We start from the raw sequence: 21719 nt of genomic DNA, 5'->3' as shown, positions 1-21719 counted from the left end.
GAAATGAAGAAGAGAGGGATGGAGGGAGGAGTCGAGGAGGAGAGGCAGGGAGGAAGAGCGGAGGGTTTAGCAAGAGCCCTGGGACTCCCCTTCCTGCTGCATCTCACACACGCAGCACTTTGCAGCCACCCAGGACCTCAGTCAGCACCCCTGCAGCACTCCCTCAGGGCCGGTTAGGAGGGGCTCACGTCATCCCCTTGGGCCCCCGGGGGCCTCTCTTTCTTACTCCCTTCACTCTGCTGAGCTCACCAAGATCCAACACGCACATGCACACACTTAGAAATGCACAAACAAAACTAACACACTCTAACTTTAGTGATTTTAATACCCTAACAACCAATAAGATAACAATATAGGCTACATATTTTTTTAATTAGGGCTCCTTTGAAGACGTTTACTGATAGGGATAGAAGAGAGATGACATAAAATCATGGCCCCAAATGCACGTCGACAAAAGCACAAATCCTCGATGCTAGGCTACAGACCCCACAAAGATTCATTATGTTAAGGAAAAAAGTATCAAAAGTTATTGGCCTAGTCTTAAAGTAAGGTCACATTTACTGTTGCACAGTGAAATTACCAAAGCAATTCCAGTCATTTCAATAGTATGCTAATTTTCCGCACAATTTTCCATGTTTACTAACAGAAAGCTGTATGGTTTAAAGTGACTTCTGTGTGAGCTGTGCTTCATACATTGCTACACTATTGACAATGGACCTTTTTTTGCTTGCAAAATGTCACTAATGAGACCGGACTTTTAAAGTTGGAATGAAAATCTATCTATTTTCTAAACACATTTCTATGAACGATTCATTCATGCATATGTTTCAAGGTTTTTTTGTTGTTGTTGTTGTTGTTGTTTTTTCTTCAAGTCGTAATTCTCTCTGATGTTGTATGCCAGACTTCTCCAATATTTGACTCTGCTTAAACCCAGCCCCTTTCTTACAATCAACTGCAAGCTTACATTCAGATCTCCCCCAATGTCATGACTTCAATATGAAATCACAATTAAATATTTACATTTTGAATACACTTTCCTGCTTTTATTGTGATTGTTTGTCTTTAACGTTTTATCAAAATAACTTGCTTCCTTTTTGACTGTCATCGCCAAGACCTTCTTTTTCTCAAACCCACTCCGTCCCTTCCTGCCACTAACCCGTCATATAGAAACCACTTTTCAGAAACCAATTAAATCTCAAAGGGTGAAATCACATCCCACCCTACTTTTTTACCCCCTGGCTGAATATCCTGTATCATTCAGAAATACAGTGCTAACTTACACAAGCAAGGAATAATTCATTCATAATCCAAAAAAAAAGCAAAGCTGTGTTTTTATTGGATAATGTCCAGTCAAAAACACAGCTTTGTTGATGGTGCGGTAATGTTTTCACTCTCTGATCCAAATGCGTCTAGATACGTTTCCTGTTTTGAAAACGCTCAAGTAGCGAAAATGGATTCTGAGGTAACAAGAATCAAAATAGAAAAGCAAAATATAATATTCAGAAAGATACATGATTTAAAACAGCCCGCTTGGATTTTGCCAGATAGAAATGTTCCTCTCCAGAGAGGAGGTGTAATCAAACTCGTCAAGTCGTGCGATATTACATTCGGATTGCGGCAAAGTGCCTTTACGTTCAGACAGGAAGCGCCGCTAAGCTTCCAGTCCAGCATGCACCTGGACGCCAACCTCTTGTGTCTTATAAAAAACTCTCCCTCTTTCCCTCCTTTCTTCCCTCCCTCTGTGCGCAGGGCTGCAGGCCATGTGGAATTGATATTAGAGATTGTGATGCAGCAGGTCGTCTCCGGGAGAGCAGGGGGTTGTATGTATCGTGCAAGACGCCACGCTAGCGAAATCATACCTGTCTGAACAGAGGAGTCCCAACCACTGCCGCACTCTGTAGATTCAGCCTCTTCCACTGCTACCGAAAAAGAGAGAGAGAGCGTATTAGAGTGCTTGTGTAGCCAAATCGCACATTTTTGAGCACACAAACATGTACGGCATTCTTCTCAGAAGCGTGCCACATAAACAGCGGCCCATCATGAGTCTATGTTGCGTTCGATCTGATTGTTGGATGCACATAAAAGGGATTTGTTGTGTTTAAGTGCTCTTTGTTTGTCTATGTGCTAATTTTGGAGGTGCAAAAACAGGTAACAGGAGGCAGTGAGATGAGAGGAGGAATGTGTGATAAAGGTTTTCCTGGGCATAGTCAAGGAAGGAAGCCCCACTGGCACACAAACAGGAAGCAGCAGTGTTCATGACACAATAAGAACTTGGACCCCCCCCCCCCCACACACACACACACACACACACACACACACACACACATTACCGGTCTCTACAAAACTCCTTGTAGCCTGGAAGCACTTTGGCACACAGTCTAGAATGGAAACACACACTATAACTTTACAACAACAAACAGTAATTTGCGTAACCCCTCCACATATTTGACGATAGAGGCATCAGTGCATGAGGGAATATGCCAAATAATTTCTAACAGCACTTTATCAGCATGAATGGACTATTAAGTGTAAAAGTCTTCACACTCAGCGAACAATGTCCATGAAGATAAGGAACAAAAAGCAGGAAAGATAAACATCAACAATGAGGTTCAAAGGAGGCTAAGACACTAATTAAGTTATCAAACTAATCACATGAAGATTTAGAGCGTTAATAAAGCCAAAAATGAAACGTCTATTACCATTTACTCACCCTTATGTTGTTTTAAACCCTTAAGACTTTATTTTTTCTGAGGAATATTGGAGTAGGCATTGGAGCGATTGTTCACGCTGCTCTTTTTCAATTCTATGAAAGTAAATGGGGTCTGGACAGGTCAAGCCTTAAATAAAAGAGTTAAAATAGTAAAATAAAAAAAATAAAAAATTTGATATAATGAGCTTCAGGAAGATTTTAATGAATAAAACCAAACTTTTGTAATACTCCTAAATTAAAGCAAATGCATGGCTTTAGAAGGCTTTGGATCATTTTATTGTTTTGTTTTTTGGAGTGGGTGCAGTCAGACTCAGCACATTCTGCATATTATCATTTGTAAGTTGCTTTCCCTTTCAGTGTCTGCTACATAAATGTGTACAATCTTTTGTGGCAGGAAGAATGAAAGTCATACAAGTTCAGAGTAATATGACAGACATTTAATTTTTGTGTGAGCCGTTTCTTTAAATAGAGTTTTTATGTGAGAAAAGAAACAAAAGTGGGAACAAGAAAGACAGAGAGAGCCGGAGAAAGCACGAGAGAGAGACTGAATCTGCTCTGTGTAAAGGAAATTGTGGTTAGATATGCTCCCACTGGCATTGGGCATCACTGCAGTCTCACTAAACCCACTTCCTCTCAGGAAAAGACTCAGAGAAAGAGGGGGGGAAATGAGAGACAAAAGAAGAGAGAGAGAGAGAGAGAGAGAGAGAGAGAGAGAGAGAGAGAGAGAGAGAGAGAGAGAGAGAGAGAGAGAGAGAGAGAGAGGCACAAACTGCACTATCCCTGACAGCCATACTGCATTCCTTCCACATTATCAGTTCCTTAATTACACACAGACTCTCTTTTTCTCTCAAATATGCACACATCACTGCAGAAAGTGCTGTCTGAGCCACCGTACACTGCTCTCGTCGAGGCTGCTCCCAGCAGGGTGGTCGGTGTGAACTTGACTCCCCTACCACCCTCCTTATTCCATATTCTACTCCCAAGCCAAGGCCAACAGGCCCCTGTTTTCCCTCTCAGAACTGCGGAATATCAGGACCGCAGACACTCCAGCCAGGAGTTCCAGAGCAAAGCCTGCCGCCGAGGCCCGAGGAGCCAAGCCAGGTCAGAATGACTGGCCTGTTACCGGACGCCAAGCGCTAGAGCCCAGAAACAACAGAAGGCCTTTGCTAACAGGACACTGAGGTCTTCTCTTCCACTCCTTTCAAAGTCAAGGGATACATACGTCACACCTCTCTTTCCCTTTCTCTTGTCCTTTGTTTCAAAGTCTCTCACATTTTCCACCTCCGTTACTCAATTTTCCAGTCTTAAATTACATTTGCCTGGATTTTTGCATCTGTTTATTCTTGTTCCAGACTTGGAGGCAGTGCTGCTGGGTAGAACTGGAATGCATTTAATTCATAAACAGATTTAAAAAATCAAGTGCTTGGGTCATCCTCAAAAAATGATGACAAACATGTCCCTCGAGTTTTCTGTCATGAAGAAAGTCATCATTGTGTAACCTAAAATAAAATAAAATAAAATGTTTGAAACTATTTTGTTTTGCATATGAAATAAATAATAATGCTAATAATCTATTATTATTAGCCAGGTACCTGAAAAATTACTTCTATCACTTTATTTATAACTCTCTTCATTTTCCAAGGTTAAGTTCTGCAAACAGAGCTAAACAAAATAATCATATAAATATATTGAAGGGGGTGGATTCTGAAATCCACTAATTGTTCAATATATATATATATATATATATATATATATATATATATATATATATACACACACACACACGTGTATTAATCAATGTATGTATTGATCAATATTTATCCTTCTACATTTTGAATGACTTCAAGCTTATGAGATATACTTAGAATTGCATGTCTACTGGAATGTGCTCACTCACCATGTTTTTGAGAGAGGAAACCAACATGTGTTAAAACAAAACATATCTTTACTCTTTTAGCTGACCAAGACAGCCGAGGTCACTGGGGTCACTTGAGCCTGTCCCCTACGTGATCACTTCTTAGTTAAAGCATTTACTTTACTTTTCATCTTCAAGCACTAGAGAATAATGACGAATATTGTCTGAACCTCACACTGAGAGAAAAGAACATGCTATCAGTATGTTTTGGGAAAGTTTCCTGATGAGAGCAAGAGCTCGACCAACTTCAACCTTGAAGAAGCTGTGTATCTGTGTGTGTGTATTAGTGGGCCTATTCTTTGTTACAGATCCAGTATTGGTGAGGTGAACAACTGGAACTCAAGGGCACCGACAAGCTGGATCCTAGAAACGCAGATACGTTACCTCGGAGGTTCACTTCGTGCCTAAAGTCTGGATCCTGGTGTCACCCAGATAATCAATGAAGATATGCTTTGCATATCAGTCCATATGTGGAAAATCTCTAAGATTATCAGTTTCTTGACCAATCAGAATAATTCAACCTAAAGTAATGACGTAGCTTTTGTTGTAAGACCTGTGTAAAGTATAATTGCTGTGGAATTGTGAACGTATGGCAATTGCTTATTGTGGCTCTGATTAGTATGAATCTACCCAACACTGCTAAGATATGCTCTCTCACTCCTCTCTGACCATCTCTTCCCTTCACTGCAGGATTGTATTTGTGTGTACTGTTCTTTCTCTGTTCACAGAATAAGTTTGTCTCCCGCCCTGAGCCGCTCCGGTGCCGTGCTGTACTGTTTATCAGGGGAGATATCATGCTGCTTTTTCTAGTCAGATCTTGCTCTCTTGTTCTCCACTGTGTAGGGCTGGGCTACTCTCCCCCTGGCTTTATGGTATGTTCCCGGTAGTCTGTAAGATCCACTATGAGTGCTGCTAGTCATACAAAAAAAATAAAAAATAAAAAAACGCACACACTTACAAACACACACAGAAAGCACAGTATCTCTCCAGAAATCCAGCCTACACTGCAGGTGTTAGGTACACTCAGACCAATTCTACCTTCCTTAAGAAAAGATCATTAGTGGTGCTTACTATTGCTCATACTCATGGTTATGAACTTATACAAACCCTTAACCGTGAGTATTAAAGGGATTTTGCATCTCTATGTATTTCTTTCTTCTGTGGAAAACAGTTTTTGTCCATACATTGCGAGTCAATGGGGTTCAGTTTTGTTTTCTGACTATATCTTCAATATATCTTCTTTTGTGTTCCACAGAATAAAGAAAGTCATAAAGGTTTGGAACAACACAAATAATATGATGAGACTGAGACTTTTTTCTTTTTTTTCGGCAGCTCCTTAACTTAATCAACTTATCATGCACCATCTGTTGTAATTATTATTAGTAGTAGTAGTATTAGTAGTATTGGTAACACTTTACAGCATTATTGGTAACATTTCCTAATACATATTTAAGATAAAAAGTTGTATCAGTTAAATTAGTTAATGCACTCTGACTAATAACAAAAACAAAGGTTATTAAATGCTGTAAAAAATGTAATGTTAGCTAATGCATTTATTAATGTAAACAAATGAAACCTTGTAATTTGTTACATTATAAATTAATAGTTGTTATTATTATTTGATATATAATATAATTAATAATAATTAACAATAAGTATTTACTTTATTATACTTATTTATTACTGTAAAATTATGAATAAATCTGACGTTTAAAAAAATAACTTATTTTGAAGAAGGGACCCACATTACACCTAAAGGCCAGAATATCAGAGACATCAAGGTGGGCTCTTTTAACTTGTGTCTCCGCACTACCCCATCAACCCCTGAGCAACCATCCAGAACACCCCATCTAGGTGCAACACCAGAATTCATAGTACTGAAAGTGAAGCATCACCTAAATCTCAGTCGCACCACGGTGAACACTTAAGACTGCTGGACCAGATGAGGGACGTCACGTTCCTGAAGACGAGTCTTCCCAACGGAGGAGGGAAAAACGCTAAATTACTCCCAATCAGAGCACCACTCATCCCCCATTTCCCGCTTCATTAGAGGAAGGATATTGGAGTGTAGTCAGGCAGAGAGAAAGAGCGCGGGAGTGCGGAGGAGGAAGAGGGTTACGGTAGACAAATGCCCTACGTCTTCTCAAACACACACACAGAGACAGCTCCTTTCAGCCCCAGGCTTCAGCACAACAGCACCACACACAGTTGAGCCCCGATCCCTGTCTAAAAACAAAGCTGCCGGCGGCACTGGCAGACCTCTGCCTCCTACACACTACTGCACTGCACTGGGCTCGAGCCAAGTAAGACATACTAACTTGCTCTCTGTCTCACACACACAGAGAGAGTGAGCTACAACTCCAGACCCACTGTGAAGTCAATGGTCAGAAATATCAGTGAATGAGCAGATATATGAAAGTGATTGCAGATGCTACAGAATATAAATTATCAGTGTTATAAAAACCCAAACACATCAAGGTGTGGCTCGAGCTCAACTACAGGGATGGGCCGAACAGCTGCGGACCACTGGACTACAGATGGCCCTCAGTACACACTTCCAGTCCTGAGTGACTCAAAGTCTCCAACCCTTCTAAAAAACAAGAATTAGACATAAAACCCAAGAGGATATTAAGACCTCACACTAGGATCCGCACAGCCAAACACAACCCCGCATGGAAAGAAACAAAAGAAGAGGGCGATTGGGAGAAGAACAGAAAAAAAGTCATTAGAAGGAGTTTTAAAAGCAGCATTCTATTAAAAGCCTCTTCCTGCTCTCCCTCATTAGCTGAGCATATTTATTTCTGTGTATCTTGTCTTCATCCCCTGGCACACTGTGTGCGAAAAGCGCTGCTGTTGTGAACTGCGACGCGGCAGGGGGGCTTCAGCCATAGGAAGTGTGAGATGAAGGAGAATGTGGGATATAATGGGTGTCATGTGATTGTCAGCCGTCCACTATCCACCAATCACCAACTTCCATAGACACAAAGTAGCGAATACTTCTACTAGTGCAAACTAGTTGTAGTGTCAGACTGAATTTTCTGGCAAAATAAACAGGGATGCAACATTATTCTAATTTTGGCCAATTCAGATAAGTCGATAGATAACTGATAAACGGTGATTTTATATTCTACACTATTGTCAAAATGAATAATGTACAGTATAAAACATAACGATTACATTTAACTGTGTTTTTAAAGATTAACTTTATTAGAGCATTAGATGATGGCAAAGGTAATCTAAAAATAAAGATAGAGGAAAAGAGCTTGCACAATTAAATACCCAATAAAACATCTCTAACCAGTCGATAATATTACAAATATATTGTGCATCCCTAAAAAATGTGTTAATTGTGACTAAATTTTTACAAAATAAGTCTTACATTTTAAATGTTATGTATGTCTTATTTGCTAAAAATGTAAATGTATGCTCCACTAACATTCAAAAGTTTGGGGTCAGTAGGATATTTAATGTTCAACAAGGCCGCAGAAATTGAATATTGAATATATTTAAAAGCTGAATTTTCTTTCAGTCATTACTCCAGTCTTCAGTGTCACATGATCCTTCAGAAATCATTCTAATATGCTGATTTTCAGCTCAAGAAACATTTATTATTATTATCAAAGTTGAAAACTGTTCTACTGCTTAATTTTTTTCTGGAAACCACAATAAAAAAAATAAAAAACAGGATTCTTTGATGAATACACAGTTCAAAAGAACAGCATTTCATTTTTTATTTTTTTATATATAGAAATCTTTTGTAACATTATAGCCTAAATGTCTCTGTCTACTGTCACTTTTGAATCAACTGAAGGAATCCTGATTCTTGCTGAATTAAAGTATACATTTCTTTAAAAAAATCTTTTGAACAGTCGTGTATACAGTAGTATTGTATTCCCAATATAGGTCTACCACTACGAACTAGTGCATAACTCATTTGTGTACTAGAGAAAGGAAAGCTCCACATTGCAGGCACTGACACTGCTTCCTTCCTCCAGAACAGCTCCTGCTTGTAAAAGCTTTATACAGTGGGGTGCACATTCTAATGATAACAGCATGTTTTAAATGTTACCTTGGATACTCTGTTTCCTTAACATGCTCGAGAGCTGCACAGGAGCTGGATGGAGAAGTAGAGATTGACGCTGTGCCTCCATTTCAAGATCCAAAATGGACACTGCTGACCAGAGCATTTGCATGCTTTCACATACTGTGACCTCTCAGGTCTGTAACTGAACATAAAACTGGACCTTATCATGCTATAAGGTGAGCAAATTTAAGAAAACTGGTGACATTTTTAGTTAAGCTGTCAATATATCAGTGAATTATTGTCTATGAAAAAAAGGAAGACAATTCAGTTTTGTGCCCACAGGCAAAGCCAATTGACAGAGAAAGCGTTTTCTAAAACTGAAAATAAAGATAAGATCAGAATTACAATAATGAACTAATACATATTTTTAAAATGTACAAATAAATTAATCTCCACATTATCTGCTCAGCCTAAATAAAATAATATATGTAAACATATTCTGTCATTTTTATAAATAACTGTATATATATGTGTGTGTATTAACCTCACAGATAAGAAGGGGTTAATAAATAATCAGCATCCTGGGGAAATCTCCCCCTTTTTAGCACCATTGCAGGGGTGGACTGCTGTTTCTTTTTCCATTTAAACTATTATTTAAAAGAAGAAAGAAAGAGGAAAAAACACATTCCCCCCAAGGGCCATCTTCAAACTCCCTCACTACATCTCACTCACACACACACACAAATCCTTGACACAATTTATTTCTATATTATTGAAATTCCTCCTCAGTTAATTACTGCTGTGTTGGAGTGAGCATGCAGCGTTATTTGCATTTCTGGGTCCTGTTAAGCAATGTTAAACAGCACAGTCACCACACACACACACACCCAGACAAATATATCTGAGTGTAGCTGACGGCAACACAGTGATCAGCGTAGCAGAGCGGAGAATAGGACGAGGGTAGAGATCAAACAAGCGCGTCGTAACAACATGGCAAACACAACGCACGCATTTAGCCGCCAAAACGCTTGCCAGCCGGTGGGAGAATGACACAGCCTTTAATTGTTTTCAAAATGAGCACTTTAAATTAACAACGGGCGATGCTTATCTACCAAAATAACAAGGGTATGGGGAAATCACAATAAGTATGCACAAATGATCATACGTGTTTCTATCTGAACTTGTAAAAGGTCTGGCTTGTCTAATATCGGAATTGGAACTAAAAAAATAAAAAAAAGACTATTTTCAAACAGGTTTCCAAATCAGGTCTGCCATTGTTCGGCCAAAGAGATAATCCTGCCCCAAACTCACGCCACTGGTTGAACATTCTCAAACAAACAGCAATGTTTTGATAGCGCTACAGAGACATAATGTAAATATACTTTTCAGAGGGAAACACCACAGTCTTTTGAGGCATATGTACAATGGTGAAGCTCAAATTTCACAAAAATAATATTTAAAAAAGGGACTTATTGTTTGTTTGTTTTTTACTTTAGGATAGGCCTATGTAATTACTTCTGTTAAAATCACAACATTAAAAGTTACAGTAGTGTCAGATAGTGACACGCATCCAAGTGAAACGGATTCTAGCTCACAATATATTTCCTGATTCCTGATCAAAAATTCTTTAAAAAAAAGAAAGAACAAAGCGCCAATTGTTGCTACAGCAGTTTATATATTGTAGTGCTGTACAAAAAGAAAGCAGGTGTGGATAGCTGTCCGTAAAAGGCTCGACAAGCATGAAACTCGCCTTTAAGTCCCCGCTGGACATAACCACAGCGAGAAAAATGGGAAACTAGGGGTGAATCCTGTTAGCATCTGTTTATATAACCCTTGTCGTTGTGACTGGCAGGATTACCAGAACACACTGCTCCTGAACCGGAGAGGAATTCCGTCAGGATCCGCTGCGTTATCAAATCAGGGATGCGTTTCACCGCAAGTGAGAGATTCCGACAACGAGGAAACGCTGCGCATACAAAGAACGAGATCGCATCTCTTAACCCAGTGAGAAGAAACACACTCGCCCTCAGACATGATGCTGCGAGGGCCCTTAACGAGCACACACGCATATGCGGACCCTCACACGTGCACGCACGCCGGCCCCCTGCATCTCCCAGTAAGGGCCTCACACACTGCAGGTAAAGCTTCAAAGATCGGCATCCCACTGCAGCGCCATGCCAGAAAAGAGAGGGGAGGGAAGAATATAGAGAAGAAAAAGAAAACGAAAAGAGAGATTGTTATTTAAACAGTCGTGCTAGTAGGGCTTGTATGAATATCAATTTTGAGAGAGACAAAAAGACTAATAGATGGGCGGAGGGAGGGCGAGAATATTATGCAGACGCACCTCAAATGACATTACAATGAAAAGCTCTTGCGGACCACTGTTGGTATGTGTGTTTGACATGGAGAGAAGGAGAGAAAGAGAGAGAGATGGAAGGGAAGTGAGTGAGCGAGCGCTCAGAGGGAGTCTCACCTGGGCCCGGCTCTGCTGCAGCCGTCTGCAGGAGATTCAGCTGCAGAATACCTAATGCGTGTGTGGAGGGGCGTGCCGTACAGCCCTGTTACTGGCCCCGGGCCATTCTGTATGATTAAGTCTTCTACACTTAAGGGATAAAGCCTTGCTCTCCTTCTCTCCCACTGGAAGCCATTAGCAGCCCCCCATTTGCAGCTCAGTGTGTGTGTATGTGTGTGCGCCCTGTGCATGTTTGAGCCTATGCATTTGAATGGGTTCATACCCCTGTGTCTTTGTGCTCCTGCCTTGTTTGTGTACGAGTGAGTGTGCTGCTTCCTGAGCAAAGCGTGTGTGATTTTGTCAGTACAAAACAGCTTCACGGCACCCTGGGATTAGTGTCCAGCGGCGAGCTGTTTGGGCCCAGAGTGCACTGCGGTCCGGCCCCCTCATTAGAATGGGCCCACGCAGGGCCAATGGCTGCGGACGCAACATCACGAATCACTATTGGGGTCCTGTTGCCTGTCCCTAAGACCCGCTCCTGATGGAATCGGGAGACCGGGCCCCAGATTGTCGCACACACACACACGCTTGCACTGGATTAATCATGTCGGAGTCCACAGCTCGGAGGGAGGGGTGTTTGATCTCCAACCTGTCCAACATGTGGCATAAACATCTTCACAAAAAAACATGTGTGACACACACAGAGTAGTAGTGAATTCTGGGATGTTGCCATGTATAATTAATAAAAATGAACAAAAGAAAAACCTTGTTGGGCTACATGGTGGCAATATGGGAAAAATAGCTACAGGGTCGAAAATATGATTGGATACGCGTATTTACACACACCTAAAGTGGCAAGTTAACAGCACACAGTTTGTAATGTGATAACATGTAACTGTTATAACAACAAACAGTTTATCCACAAAGACTATTCATAAATATAACTGAGCAGATAACTGAGCAGATCAATAGATAGACAGAAAGATAGATAGATAGATAGATAGATAGATAGATAGATAGATAGATAGATAGATAGATAGATAGATAGATAGATAGATAGATAGATAGATAGATAGATAGATAGATAGATGGATAGATGGATAGATGGATAGATGGATAGATGGATACCACCTGGGTCTATTGAATCCCATTCCCAACCCGAGTCAATAGGACCCCTTCAACCATTGAACCCGGCGTTAAAAAAGCATAAGGCTAGGCAATCAACATTTAATAAAGGAAATCAGAGGCATCCCGTAAGTCCTGCAGTAGGGCTGATTTAATGGCCGCTATGTGTGGCTTCACATCGCCCGTGTTCTCCGGGACAGAGAAAAACACATTATAAATGAAGAGATCCAGCATGCTGTCCATCACTGCCATGTTTCTGGGTTAATGACGCCTTAACGGTCACCCTATCCTGACGCACAGTCTCGCCATGAAGGAGAGAGGAGAGAGGGAGAAGTAGAGGCAGAGTGTCTTTCATTTCCAGATAATTAATAATAGATAAAAGCCTGACTTGTTCTGCATGGCTTAATAGCTTTTAATAGCAGGGAGAATGACGGGAACACGCACGGCTGTGTCTCTAGACGCTGGCCTGCAGACCTCCAGAGACACCGTCATCTTGCTGCAGCACAGAGGGGGGAGGCGTACCTGAGCCAGAACAGACCCACACACACACACACTCGGAAGGAGGCAAGCACGCTAAAGAAGCCCATGCACTTACTCAAACACACGCGGGCACAAACACACCCAAGAGAGCGCAGTTCGTAGGCCTGCTCTCTGAATGGTGCAATTCACTCCTGCCAACACGCATATAAAAATACATACGCTCTTTCCCGTAAGCACTACACACATCACAAGCAACCACCGAAGATCAATACCCAGACACAGCGGTATGAAGCCATTCAAAAGAGGGGACTCAACTACACAGAGCGAACAAACATACACACAAGTGTTGACCGCAGCACATGAACGCACATAAATACCTTGAGTTGAAATGTACTGCTCATTCTGTAATGTATACGATATTGGTGTGTGTTTACTACAGCGATAAGCGCTATATTACCCGCTGGACTTCAGCAATGGCTGCAAGTAGTAACCATCATCGCAGCAGAATTACGGCACCATAAGACTGAGGGTCATCAAATATGAGGGTCATATTGGAGGTGAGGAGTGGGAAAAACTATGAAAATTAATATTTTAGAGTATCAATTTTAAGCATAGTGATATTCTACCACACAATACTGTATTAGATTACAGCCGTGACAAATGTTATACGAAAGTAAATAGTCTATAAATTAAATATAATAAGTCTATCATTTAAAATAAATATAAAAATAACATTTTAAAATATAAATATTTCTATAAGCTAAAAAATATATATATTTTATTATTTAAATATCCTTATTAGCCTATTTAAATAAGTCAACAACTAAAATATAAAATAAATATAACATTTCTAAACATATGTCTATATTTAAAATAAACATAATATATATATAACATATATTACTGATTAACATTAAGTACACAGACAGTAGAAGGTTTATTGGGCTACTGTCACTTTAAGAGCTGCACGGATCCAATATATTGTTACACGAGCGCTTTCTTTCTCAACTGTTTACTTCGCTCAAGACATAGGCTAACTGATTGAGTTTACGTGAATACTCACCAAGACGGTTATTTTGACATAATTTTGTGTGTGTTTGGCCATAAGCTGCGGAACAGAATTGAATTCGGGATCACGGCAGAAGCCCAGTTCCTGTGCACGTGAGTAGGCCCTAATTCACTTATTGCATTTGATAACATTAAGCATGTCACACGTACGTAACAGTCATGTGTCCAGTCTACTCTCTGTTGTCTGCGTCTACGTAAAACTTTGCATTTTTGTAATCTTTTGTATTAAAATCATGCAGTTATCACAAGCCTACATAGTGTTTTTGTCTAATGAATTTACACTACTTACTGCACAAGGCTCTACAATAAAGCACCATGGTCCAATGAAAATAATAAAAAACGAGTAAAAGATTTTTCCCACTTTTGAATTGCAATTATAAACTAAACATGAAGTCAAGTATCCAGATATCAATATAATATTGTATTGCCAGGTCCCTGGTGATTTCCACGCCTACAAAATATCACCATCTAAACAACCGCTGCCATTCTGACAGCGAGAGATGTGCCAACAACAACAAAAAAACTAATATTTCCACTCAGGCAGCCATTTGTCAGCAACACACCAGCATTGACAGGAGAAGGAGGAGACTGTTTCCTCAATATGTCTATGTTTCACTTTCACTCCTTCCCTGTAGCCAGGGCTGTTTTGAATGCGGGCCGGATTCTGTGACAGCTCCGCCCCTGAAAACACACACATACACACACTCCAGTTGCAGTGGAATGACAGCAGAGATGGAGTGACAGGGATGAGTATTCCCCGAGCGCGGTACGGAAGCGTGGACAGCGGGATTCTGCCGGGACTCTTATCGCTCAACTGGGTCACTGTGTCCAATCAGGCTTTGGAGGCCGGCCCGTGAGGGCGGTACAGGCATTTCCTGCTGGATGGGACGCAGCTGACAGCCTCGCCCTCAGACCCTCGCAATCCGAATGCATTGGCTGCCAGCTGCATCTCGCAGGTCCTAGCATTGGTAGCGCACAGTGCCAATCTCTCAGCCTGGGCTTTTCCCAGAAGAGCTTCAACTTCAATAGCCTGTCCTCCAAACCTAGGCCGAGGGACGGCGAGGGAAGCTGATTAACCAAATACTTTTATCAGCACTGAAACTGCTCCGCTGCACAAAATGGCCTTAAAAACCAGTGGCACTGGCCAGAAAACACGCTGGGGGGGGGGAGGGGGGTGACAGAGGCTTATATGGCAAAGGGACACAAAGAAGACTGACTGGACCCAGACCGCAGGCTCACCACTACATCAATCAAAAAATTAAGAAGTTTAGCATCTCCCTCTAAAAACAAATACAGAGACACTACAGGCCGTAATTAAAATTACACAACAATAATATATATCGCATTGGAAAAACTGAAAGAACGGTTCAAAAACATGCCTACAACTCGAGATGCTGGGACAGGACAAGCTGTTTGGAAAATGGGTGGATAAATGGGTTTAAACACATTATCAAAATTACAAAATAATAATAATAATAATTCACATCTATTTACATCATATAACACTAACCAGAGATTCTGAGCAATGGACAGAGCTAGAGGAATGAGGGACAGGAAGTCACTGTAAAAGAAGGAAATGGTGTGGAGGAAAAACAGACTAGATACAAGAGTGGGAGGGTGGCAAGAGCACTTGTGTTGTCTTCCTGAGGTTTTGTGCTCTTGGGAGAACTTGGATGGCTCAGGTCAAAAGAGACTCTTATTGTTGTGCTTTCTATTTCTCTACGCTTTCTTTCTTTCTTTTTTCCTTTCTTTCTTTCTTTCCCTCTTCTTCATGTAAGTTGAGGTGTGCTGCATGTTTGTGAGAATGCTTGAAGTGAGGGTAACTTTGATGTTTTTACAAGAGCCAACTAGAGATCCACAACACCTCTGATGTGACAGAAGATGGAGATGAGACAGAACACCGCACACAGAAGCACAAATACAACATGTTGTAGTGGAATATAACAATATCTATTCAGTCAAAGTCTTGAAAGCAAAACATATTTAGCTTAAAAATGATTTGTGTCATTTTTCTGATGTTAAACTTAATTACAGTTTAATGAAAGAGATGACTATGGCTGATTTACATAGTGTAAACACGGCACAGTTCTCTCAAAACACTGCTCTGTTTGAACAACCGAACACAGCAACATTACCTCAACAAATGATGTGTGAGTTTGGGGTAGGACTATCTCCTTGTCCAAAGCAAGGAAGTCTAAAATCCCTGGAGAAGTAATCCATAAGCTTTTTTTAAAAAGTGTCACTGACAAAACAAATACAAAAATAGAATTAAATATTTCACAATATCTAAATTGCTGACAATATTTTTTTTCTCAGGACATTACATTTTAATGGCTGTCAATACAGAAAAAGCTTACACTGACCAGCCAAAACGTGAGCATTCCCATACTAGCTGTAGTAGTCAAGTCAAGTCATCTTCATTTATATAGCGCTTTATATTAACAATGTAGATTGCCTCAAAGCAGCTTTACAGTGACAAACGGATGATTTAAGGTAACAGAGATTGTTTTGGCTTTATAGCGGTTCTTGAATAAAGATATTTTCCAGCTAAAGTTAGTTTTGATTGATTCACTTCCGTCGCAACGATCATTACTACTACAGTAGTTGTAACATGTAAGGCAGCAGATGGAAAAATAATAATATAATATAATATAATATAATATAATCACTGACATTCAGTGTGGCAAAAAAGGGCAAATGGAAGCGTTTGGAGTCACATGTTTGAAGATAATCATTATATCTGCAATTCTGTTTGTTACCACTAGTGGACCGATCTAAATCACAGTATATAACAGCAATGAAGACACAAATATTAAAAAAAGGCAAAGTCACGCACATAGACACATTCTTTGTCTCTCACACTTCTCCCTCCTCGCCGCACACATGGCACATTCCTGGCCGTGCGATGCGAGGTTCTGGCTAAAGGCCGTCAGCAGCCGTTTCCTGAGGAAAGCCCTGGGTGCAGTGTCAACTCTCCTTCTTCCTCTGCATTCCCCTCTCACACACACACACAGAAAAAGATGTAGTCAGGGCCTTATCAGTTTACCACAATTCTGCCTTTCAACACCGTGCAGAACACTGAAGTTTATATATTTATCTTGACACTCTTTGACTCTAAACACACTCACTCTCATAAACACACACTCAGAGGCACAAATGTGCTTAAAAACGCACCCAGGCACATTCTCCAACTCAAAGATTCGGGGAAAACTTAAACCACACTGGCACCACACACACACACACACACACACACACACACACACACACACACACACACACACACGTAAGAGCACGGTGGAGCTACTGTGTTCACTAGAAGAAAACATAGTCAAAGATTAAAGGGGTGCTCAGATCAGATCTGAAATTTGTTTTTCATCTGTCTCGCCTGTCAAAGACAAGAGAAAAATGTTTCCAATATACCTGTGCAGAGAGAGAGAGAGAGAGAGAAGTATCGAGGAAGGCAGAGAGAAGCAGAGTCTGAGCGATATAAAGTGAAAGAGGAAAAGAGAGAACATGGAGGGAGAGCAGACGTGATTAAATCCCGTCGGCTGTGTGGGGCTGTCAGCGACTGTGACACAAGGTTCAGATCGCTGCTCACTAGGGAGAGCACCATAATCACGTTCTTCCCGCCGTGATGCCATCAAACGGGGACAGGACAGGGGGGGCGGTTGCAAAAGGGACACAACGGCAGAACCCAAAACCACCACACGCACGTCCCCCACCTTGCCCAAAATCACCCTTTACACTGGGCATGGGCATTAGTAGGGCATCAAAATTGACAGCGATTAATAATTTGAAAACAATAATTGAATGACTAGATTTGTGAATTTCAAAACTTTTAACTTTTAATGGAAATTCAGTATAGACCACATGCAAACATGCCATAAAGGACTTCCAAACTTTCCTTTTTGACTATAGTTACCGTGTTATTTTCAGCAGTTCATCACACAGCAATTTGTGTCAAAGCTGTACACCATTGGATAGTCAACTAGCCCCCCCATGGGCCAAATCCTGCACGTCTATTATTTTTATATGACCCTCCTATTGAGTAAGATAAAATTGCTGTGCTGTCTTGTACACAAAAGTGCATAAATCAGCAGTTTAGGTGTACATACGATCATACCTTATCCAATCAGATGTATTTATGCACAATGCAATTTTTTCTTTTTTTTTTTAAATGGGGGGAAAAGAAAAAGAGAGTCTACATTCTCAATCGTGAACATAATTAAATCTTGCCCTTAAAATATTAAGATATTATATTAATAAACACACCGTGACCGTATTAAGGGTTTTTAGCATGTTAAACGATAGCTGACCCAAAGATGAAAATGTACTCAACCTCCCTCATGTTGTTCCAAACATGTATGACTAACTTTCTTTTGCTGAACACAAAATCTTTTTTTTAAGAACACTGGAACCAAACCAACATTGGACCTCACTGACTTCCATTGTATGGACAAAAGCATATTTAATTAATTTATAGAGCACATTTAAAAACAGCAAGCAAGACTGACCAAAATGCTGAACAACCACATTAGGAAATATAAATTAAATATACACAAAATTAAAATAAGTAAAATATCCCTTTAATCTTTGGACTTCCTCAAAACTTAATTAATTATAATATATTATATAGTATAATCTGTAAAAAAAAAATATATATATATATATATATGTGTGTCTGGGGCAGCATCAGTGCACACAAGAATTGCAAGAAATGCAGTCTTTTGCAGATATATAGATGGGGAGAAACTAAATGGAACAGAATGAAAGGTCTTGAGATGCGTTTTAGTTATATTTGCTAAAAAATAAATTCTTATAAAGAAGCATTTCTAACATGACATGACATGGCATGCGAGAAAAAACAAAAATCACCATCACGTAGTCTGAAACATGATTGTTCATACAACCAACAATGCACAACCGCGCAGATGGACCCCCATCCCCGAGAACTTCATTGATTTATCTGTAGAGTACTCAAGGAGACAAAACGACCAAAATGCCTGCTTTACACCCTCTGGCAGGTGGAGGGCCCCGTGCCGAACGCCCCTGACCTAGGAGGAGGACGGCCTCCCTGGATCACACAGCCATCGGGACCCTCCAGAAATAGATGTTCCCAGTACACCACCAACAATACCATCAACCGAACAGGAGGGAGAAAGAGAACGGGGCTGTTACACACAAAGACTTAAGAGTACAGCCTGACTGCTCGGGAGACAGGAAGAACGAGAGAGAGAAAAAGAGAGAGAGAGAGAGTCTTAATTGCCTTATCCTGTAGTACAGGCTGGGGAGTGCTTTTTGACTTCGGCTTCCAATTTCACGCTACAGCATTATTTAGTTTGATACAGACTTGATTAGGCATTACAATGTGTCCCTCTCTGAAGGAGCTTTGCGGCCGGCCTGCATCACTAGAGGACAGATTAACTCTGCAATCACGCTCCTTCTGAGACCCTTCTACTGTTTGTTTAGCCCGCCGGAGACCGTGCCAGCGCATGTTTGTTTGTGTATGGGGATTTTGTGGGAGGGGTTCTTATTAAATGAACTCTACCCACACTTACAGCGACCCTTATTATGGGACATGACCACAAGATATAGAAGGAAAGTGTGTGCTTTTGGAGGGGAGGGGGGGGGGGGGGGTAACCCTCAGTCCTTGACCTCTCAGGGGTCTTCCTTTCCAGTATATGAGAATTTCTAAAGAATTCAGTCTCAAATCATAGATAAATACACACAAGCGGTGCTGGTGAACATTACTTTTAAAACTGAAGTTAGATTATTACTTGTTACAGTCTTTTTTGTCAGCAGACAAATAGATTAAATCATTTCTAATATAAACCATTACATTCAAATAATTTATATGTTACATTTAGTGCAAACTATGATGAAATAGAGTTCTTCTATAAAAGTTATTACGTTACATAAACTACTTTTATTGAAAATCACTTGTACTTTATGAGGAAGGGAGACGTTTTCAACTGCATTTGTTTAAAATTCAAAATAAATCTAAAAAGCCTTACTTGTTACTAGAAACTGATCACAAGTCATGCTTTTTCGATTTAATCTATTTACTAACAAATGCAACTGAAAATCTCTTCATTCCCATAAAGTCATCATGTAACAGTGTGACAGAGTAATGTAAAAGTGCTTTAATAAATTAAAAGTGTAAAGTCACTTTGAGGAGTATCACAAAGCAACACATTAACTAAAAGTAACGTAACATGTTGCATTACTGTGTTACTCCCTAAGGTGTCGATTTACTTTAAATTACGTTTTACAAAATCACTTGTAACCAAGAGTATAAAAGAGTATGGCACATACCAACATTATGGGACATGTTGTTCATTAAATTTGTCAGGAAATAAATTTAATTAAATTAAAAACATTCTAAATTTGATGTATATTATAGGGTTAAAGTAACACTTACCCGGTAATTCTAATTAAGTAACTTATGTTACTTGTGTTACTGTCAATAACAGAAGGTATAAAACAACACTGAATGAGTGTGATAGACTTGGACTTTAGTGTCCTAACTAATTTGGGATTGATTACATCAGTAGTATTGCGTTTTACACTTTGCCTCAAGGTATTATGGTGCAAATATATGAAATTGGATTTTAATGATCGAGCTAGATCCAGATAGAAGAAAAAAAAGAAAAAAAAAATCGACAGCCTGGTCCCTTGTCCTTGTCCATCACTTCAGAACAGGCCAAACTTTACATTTTTAACATCTGTCCATCCACCCATCCATCAACACCAAGGCCCCACTGTACACAACCCCCACGCCCCGCGATCTCCAATTCTCTTTCTTTCCGCTCCCTCTCTTTGCCTCTCCTGGAGCAAGTCGGGCCCTGTTTGATGGTGACATGAAGCATTTATTAGGCGAGAGAAGCTGAACAGGAAAGAGAGAATAAAGAAGAATTGGGAGCACGAGTGTGTGGATGGTTAATAATTTCTGCGGACTTCTCTTGGCCCTGGATTTTTATTTTATTTATTTTTTTGTATTGCAGTAGCTGAAAGAGACTCCCTTTCCCATCATGTTCAACCACAACAACATAGATACACACCAATCAGAGCGGCCCACATCGCACACACACACACACACACTCACGTCTGAGTGCCAGCAGATGGATGATTAAATACACGCTGTGGCTGTAGCATGGAGAACTTTACCTGGGGACTAAGCCGACGAGATATAACATAAGGTTAACTGATTTGGTTTGGATATGGCGAGCGTTTTGACACAGTTTGAGTAAATTCTGCCTCTCTGGCACTGCTCTAACACAAACACACACGTCAGCTGCACTGAAATGCAAGTCCGCTGCACATGTGCTGCCACAGAGGTGGATGACTTGGTTCTACACACCTCCTTTAATGTGGCCAGAGTCCTCTCTCCTGACACAACAATAGTGGTCGACCGTTATTGATTATTGGATGGCAGATACCGATGCCGATATCTTAGAGAGCAGGGTGGCCGATGGGCGATATAAAGCCGATATATTTTATTAAAATATTTATTTAACTTAACATTTAAAAAAATTATAAATAAATAACTTAAAAAATAATTAAAAATAAATCTGCAAAACAGAGACTTATACTTTAGATGGCAACTTCATAATTCTGTAATCCTATTACAAAGACAAGGAAATACTAATTTTACATAGAGTAAAAATAACATGAATATGACAATTGTCAACTGGATATAGCGTGGCATAGGCTAGTTAAAAATCAAGGGTTTAAAGTTCAGTGAAGATGAACTGTCCTCCTGTCCGTATTCAATATTCAAAGATTTGTTTAAATGATACAAATGCATATTTGCTGAACGCTGACGGTAAATGCGAAAGTATTATAATGTTTGCCTTTTTATTATTAACAATATAAACGCAAACGCTATAATACTTTTTTGATTCCGTTTACCAGTTCTATGTAATAACGTCAAAATAAAAGTCCT

The 21719-nt window shown here is 40.1% G+C and overlaps 1 protein-coding gene across 2 annotated transcripts in view; it reads right to left on the bottom strand.

Annotated features, from left to right (window-relative positions):
* The window catches only part of znf423 (zinc finger protein 423), a 152307-nt gene that overhangs the window by 119458 nt on the left and 11130 nt on the right, over positions 1 to 21719 (bottom strand). Inside the window, exon 2 of one of the 2 annotated variants that reach the window (XM_079621085.1) lies at positions 1860 to 1919. In XM_079621085.1, coding sequence (XP_079477211.1) covers positions 1860 to 1919 — 60 coding nt within the window. The remainder of the gene's footprint in view (positions 1 to 1859; positions 1920 to 21719) is intronic. The other variant, XM_079621086.1, reaches the window with a different exon arrangement.

Source organism: Phoxinus phoxinus (assembly GCF_949152265.1).
Source record: "Phoxinus phoxinus genome assembly, chromosome: 8".
NCBI lineage: Eukaryota > Metazoa > Chordata > Actinopteri > Cypriniformes > Leuciscidae > Phoxinus > Phoxinus phoxinus.
The sequence above is the reverse complement of the archived record's forward strand: the minus strand, read 5'-3'. Positions and strand labels throughout refer to the sequence as shown.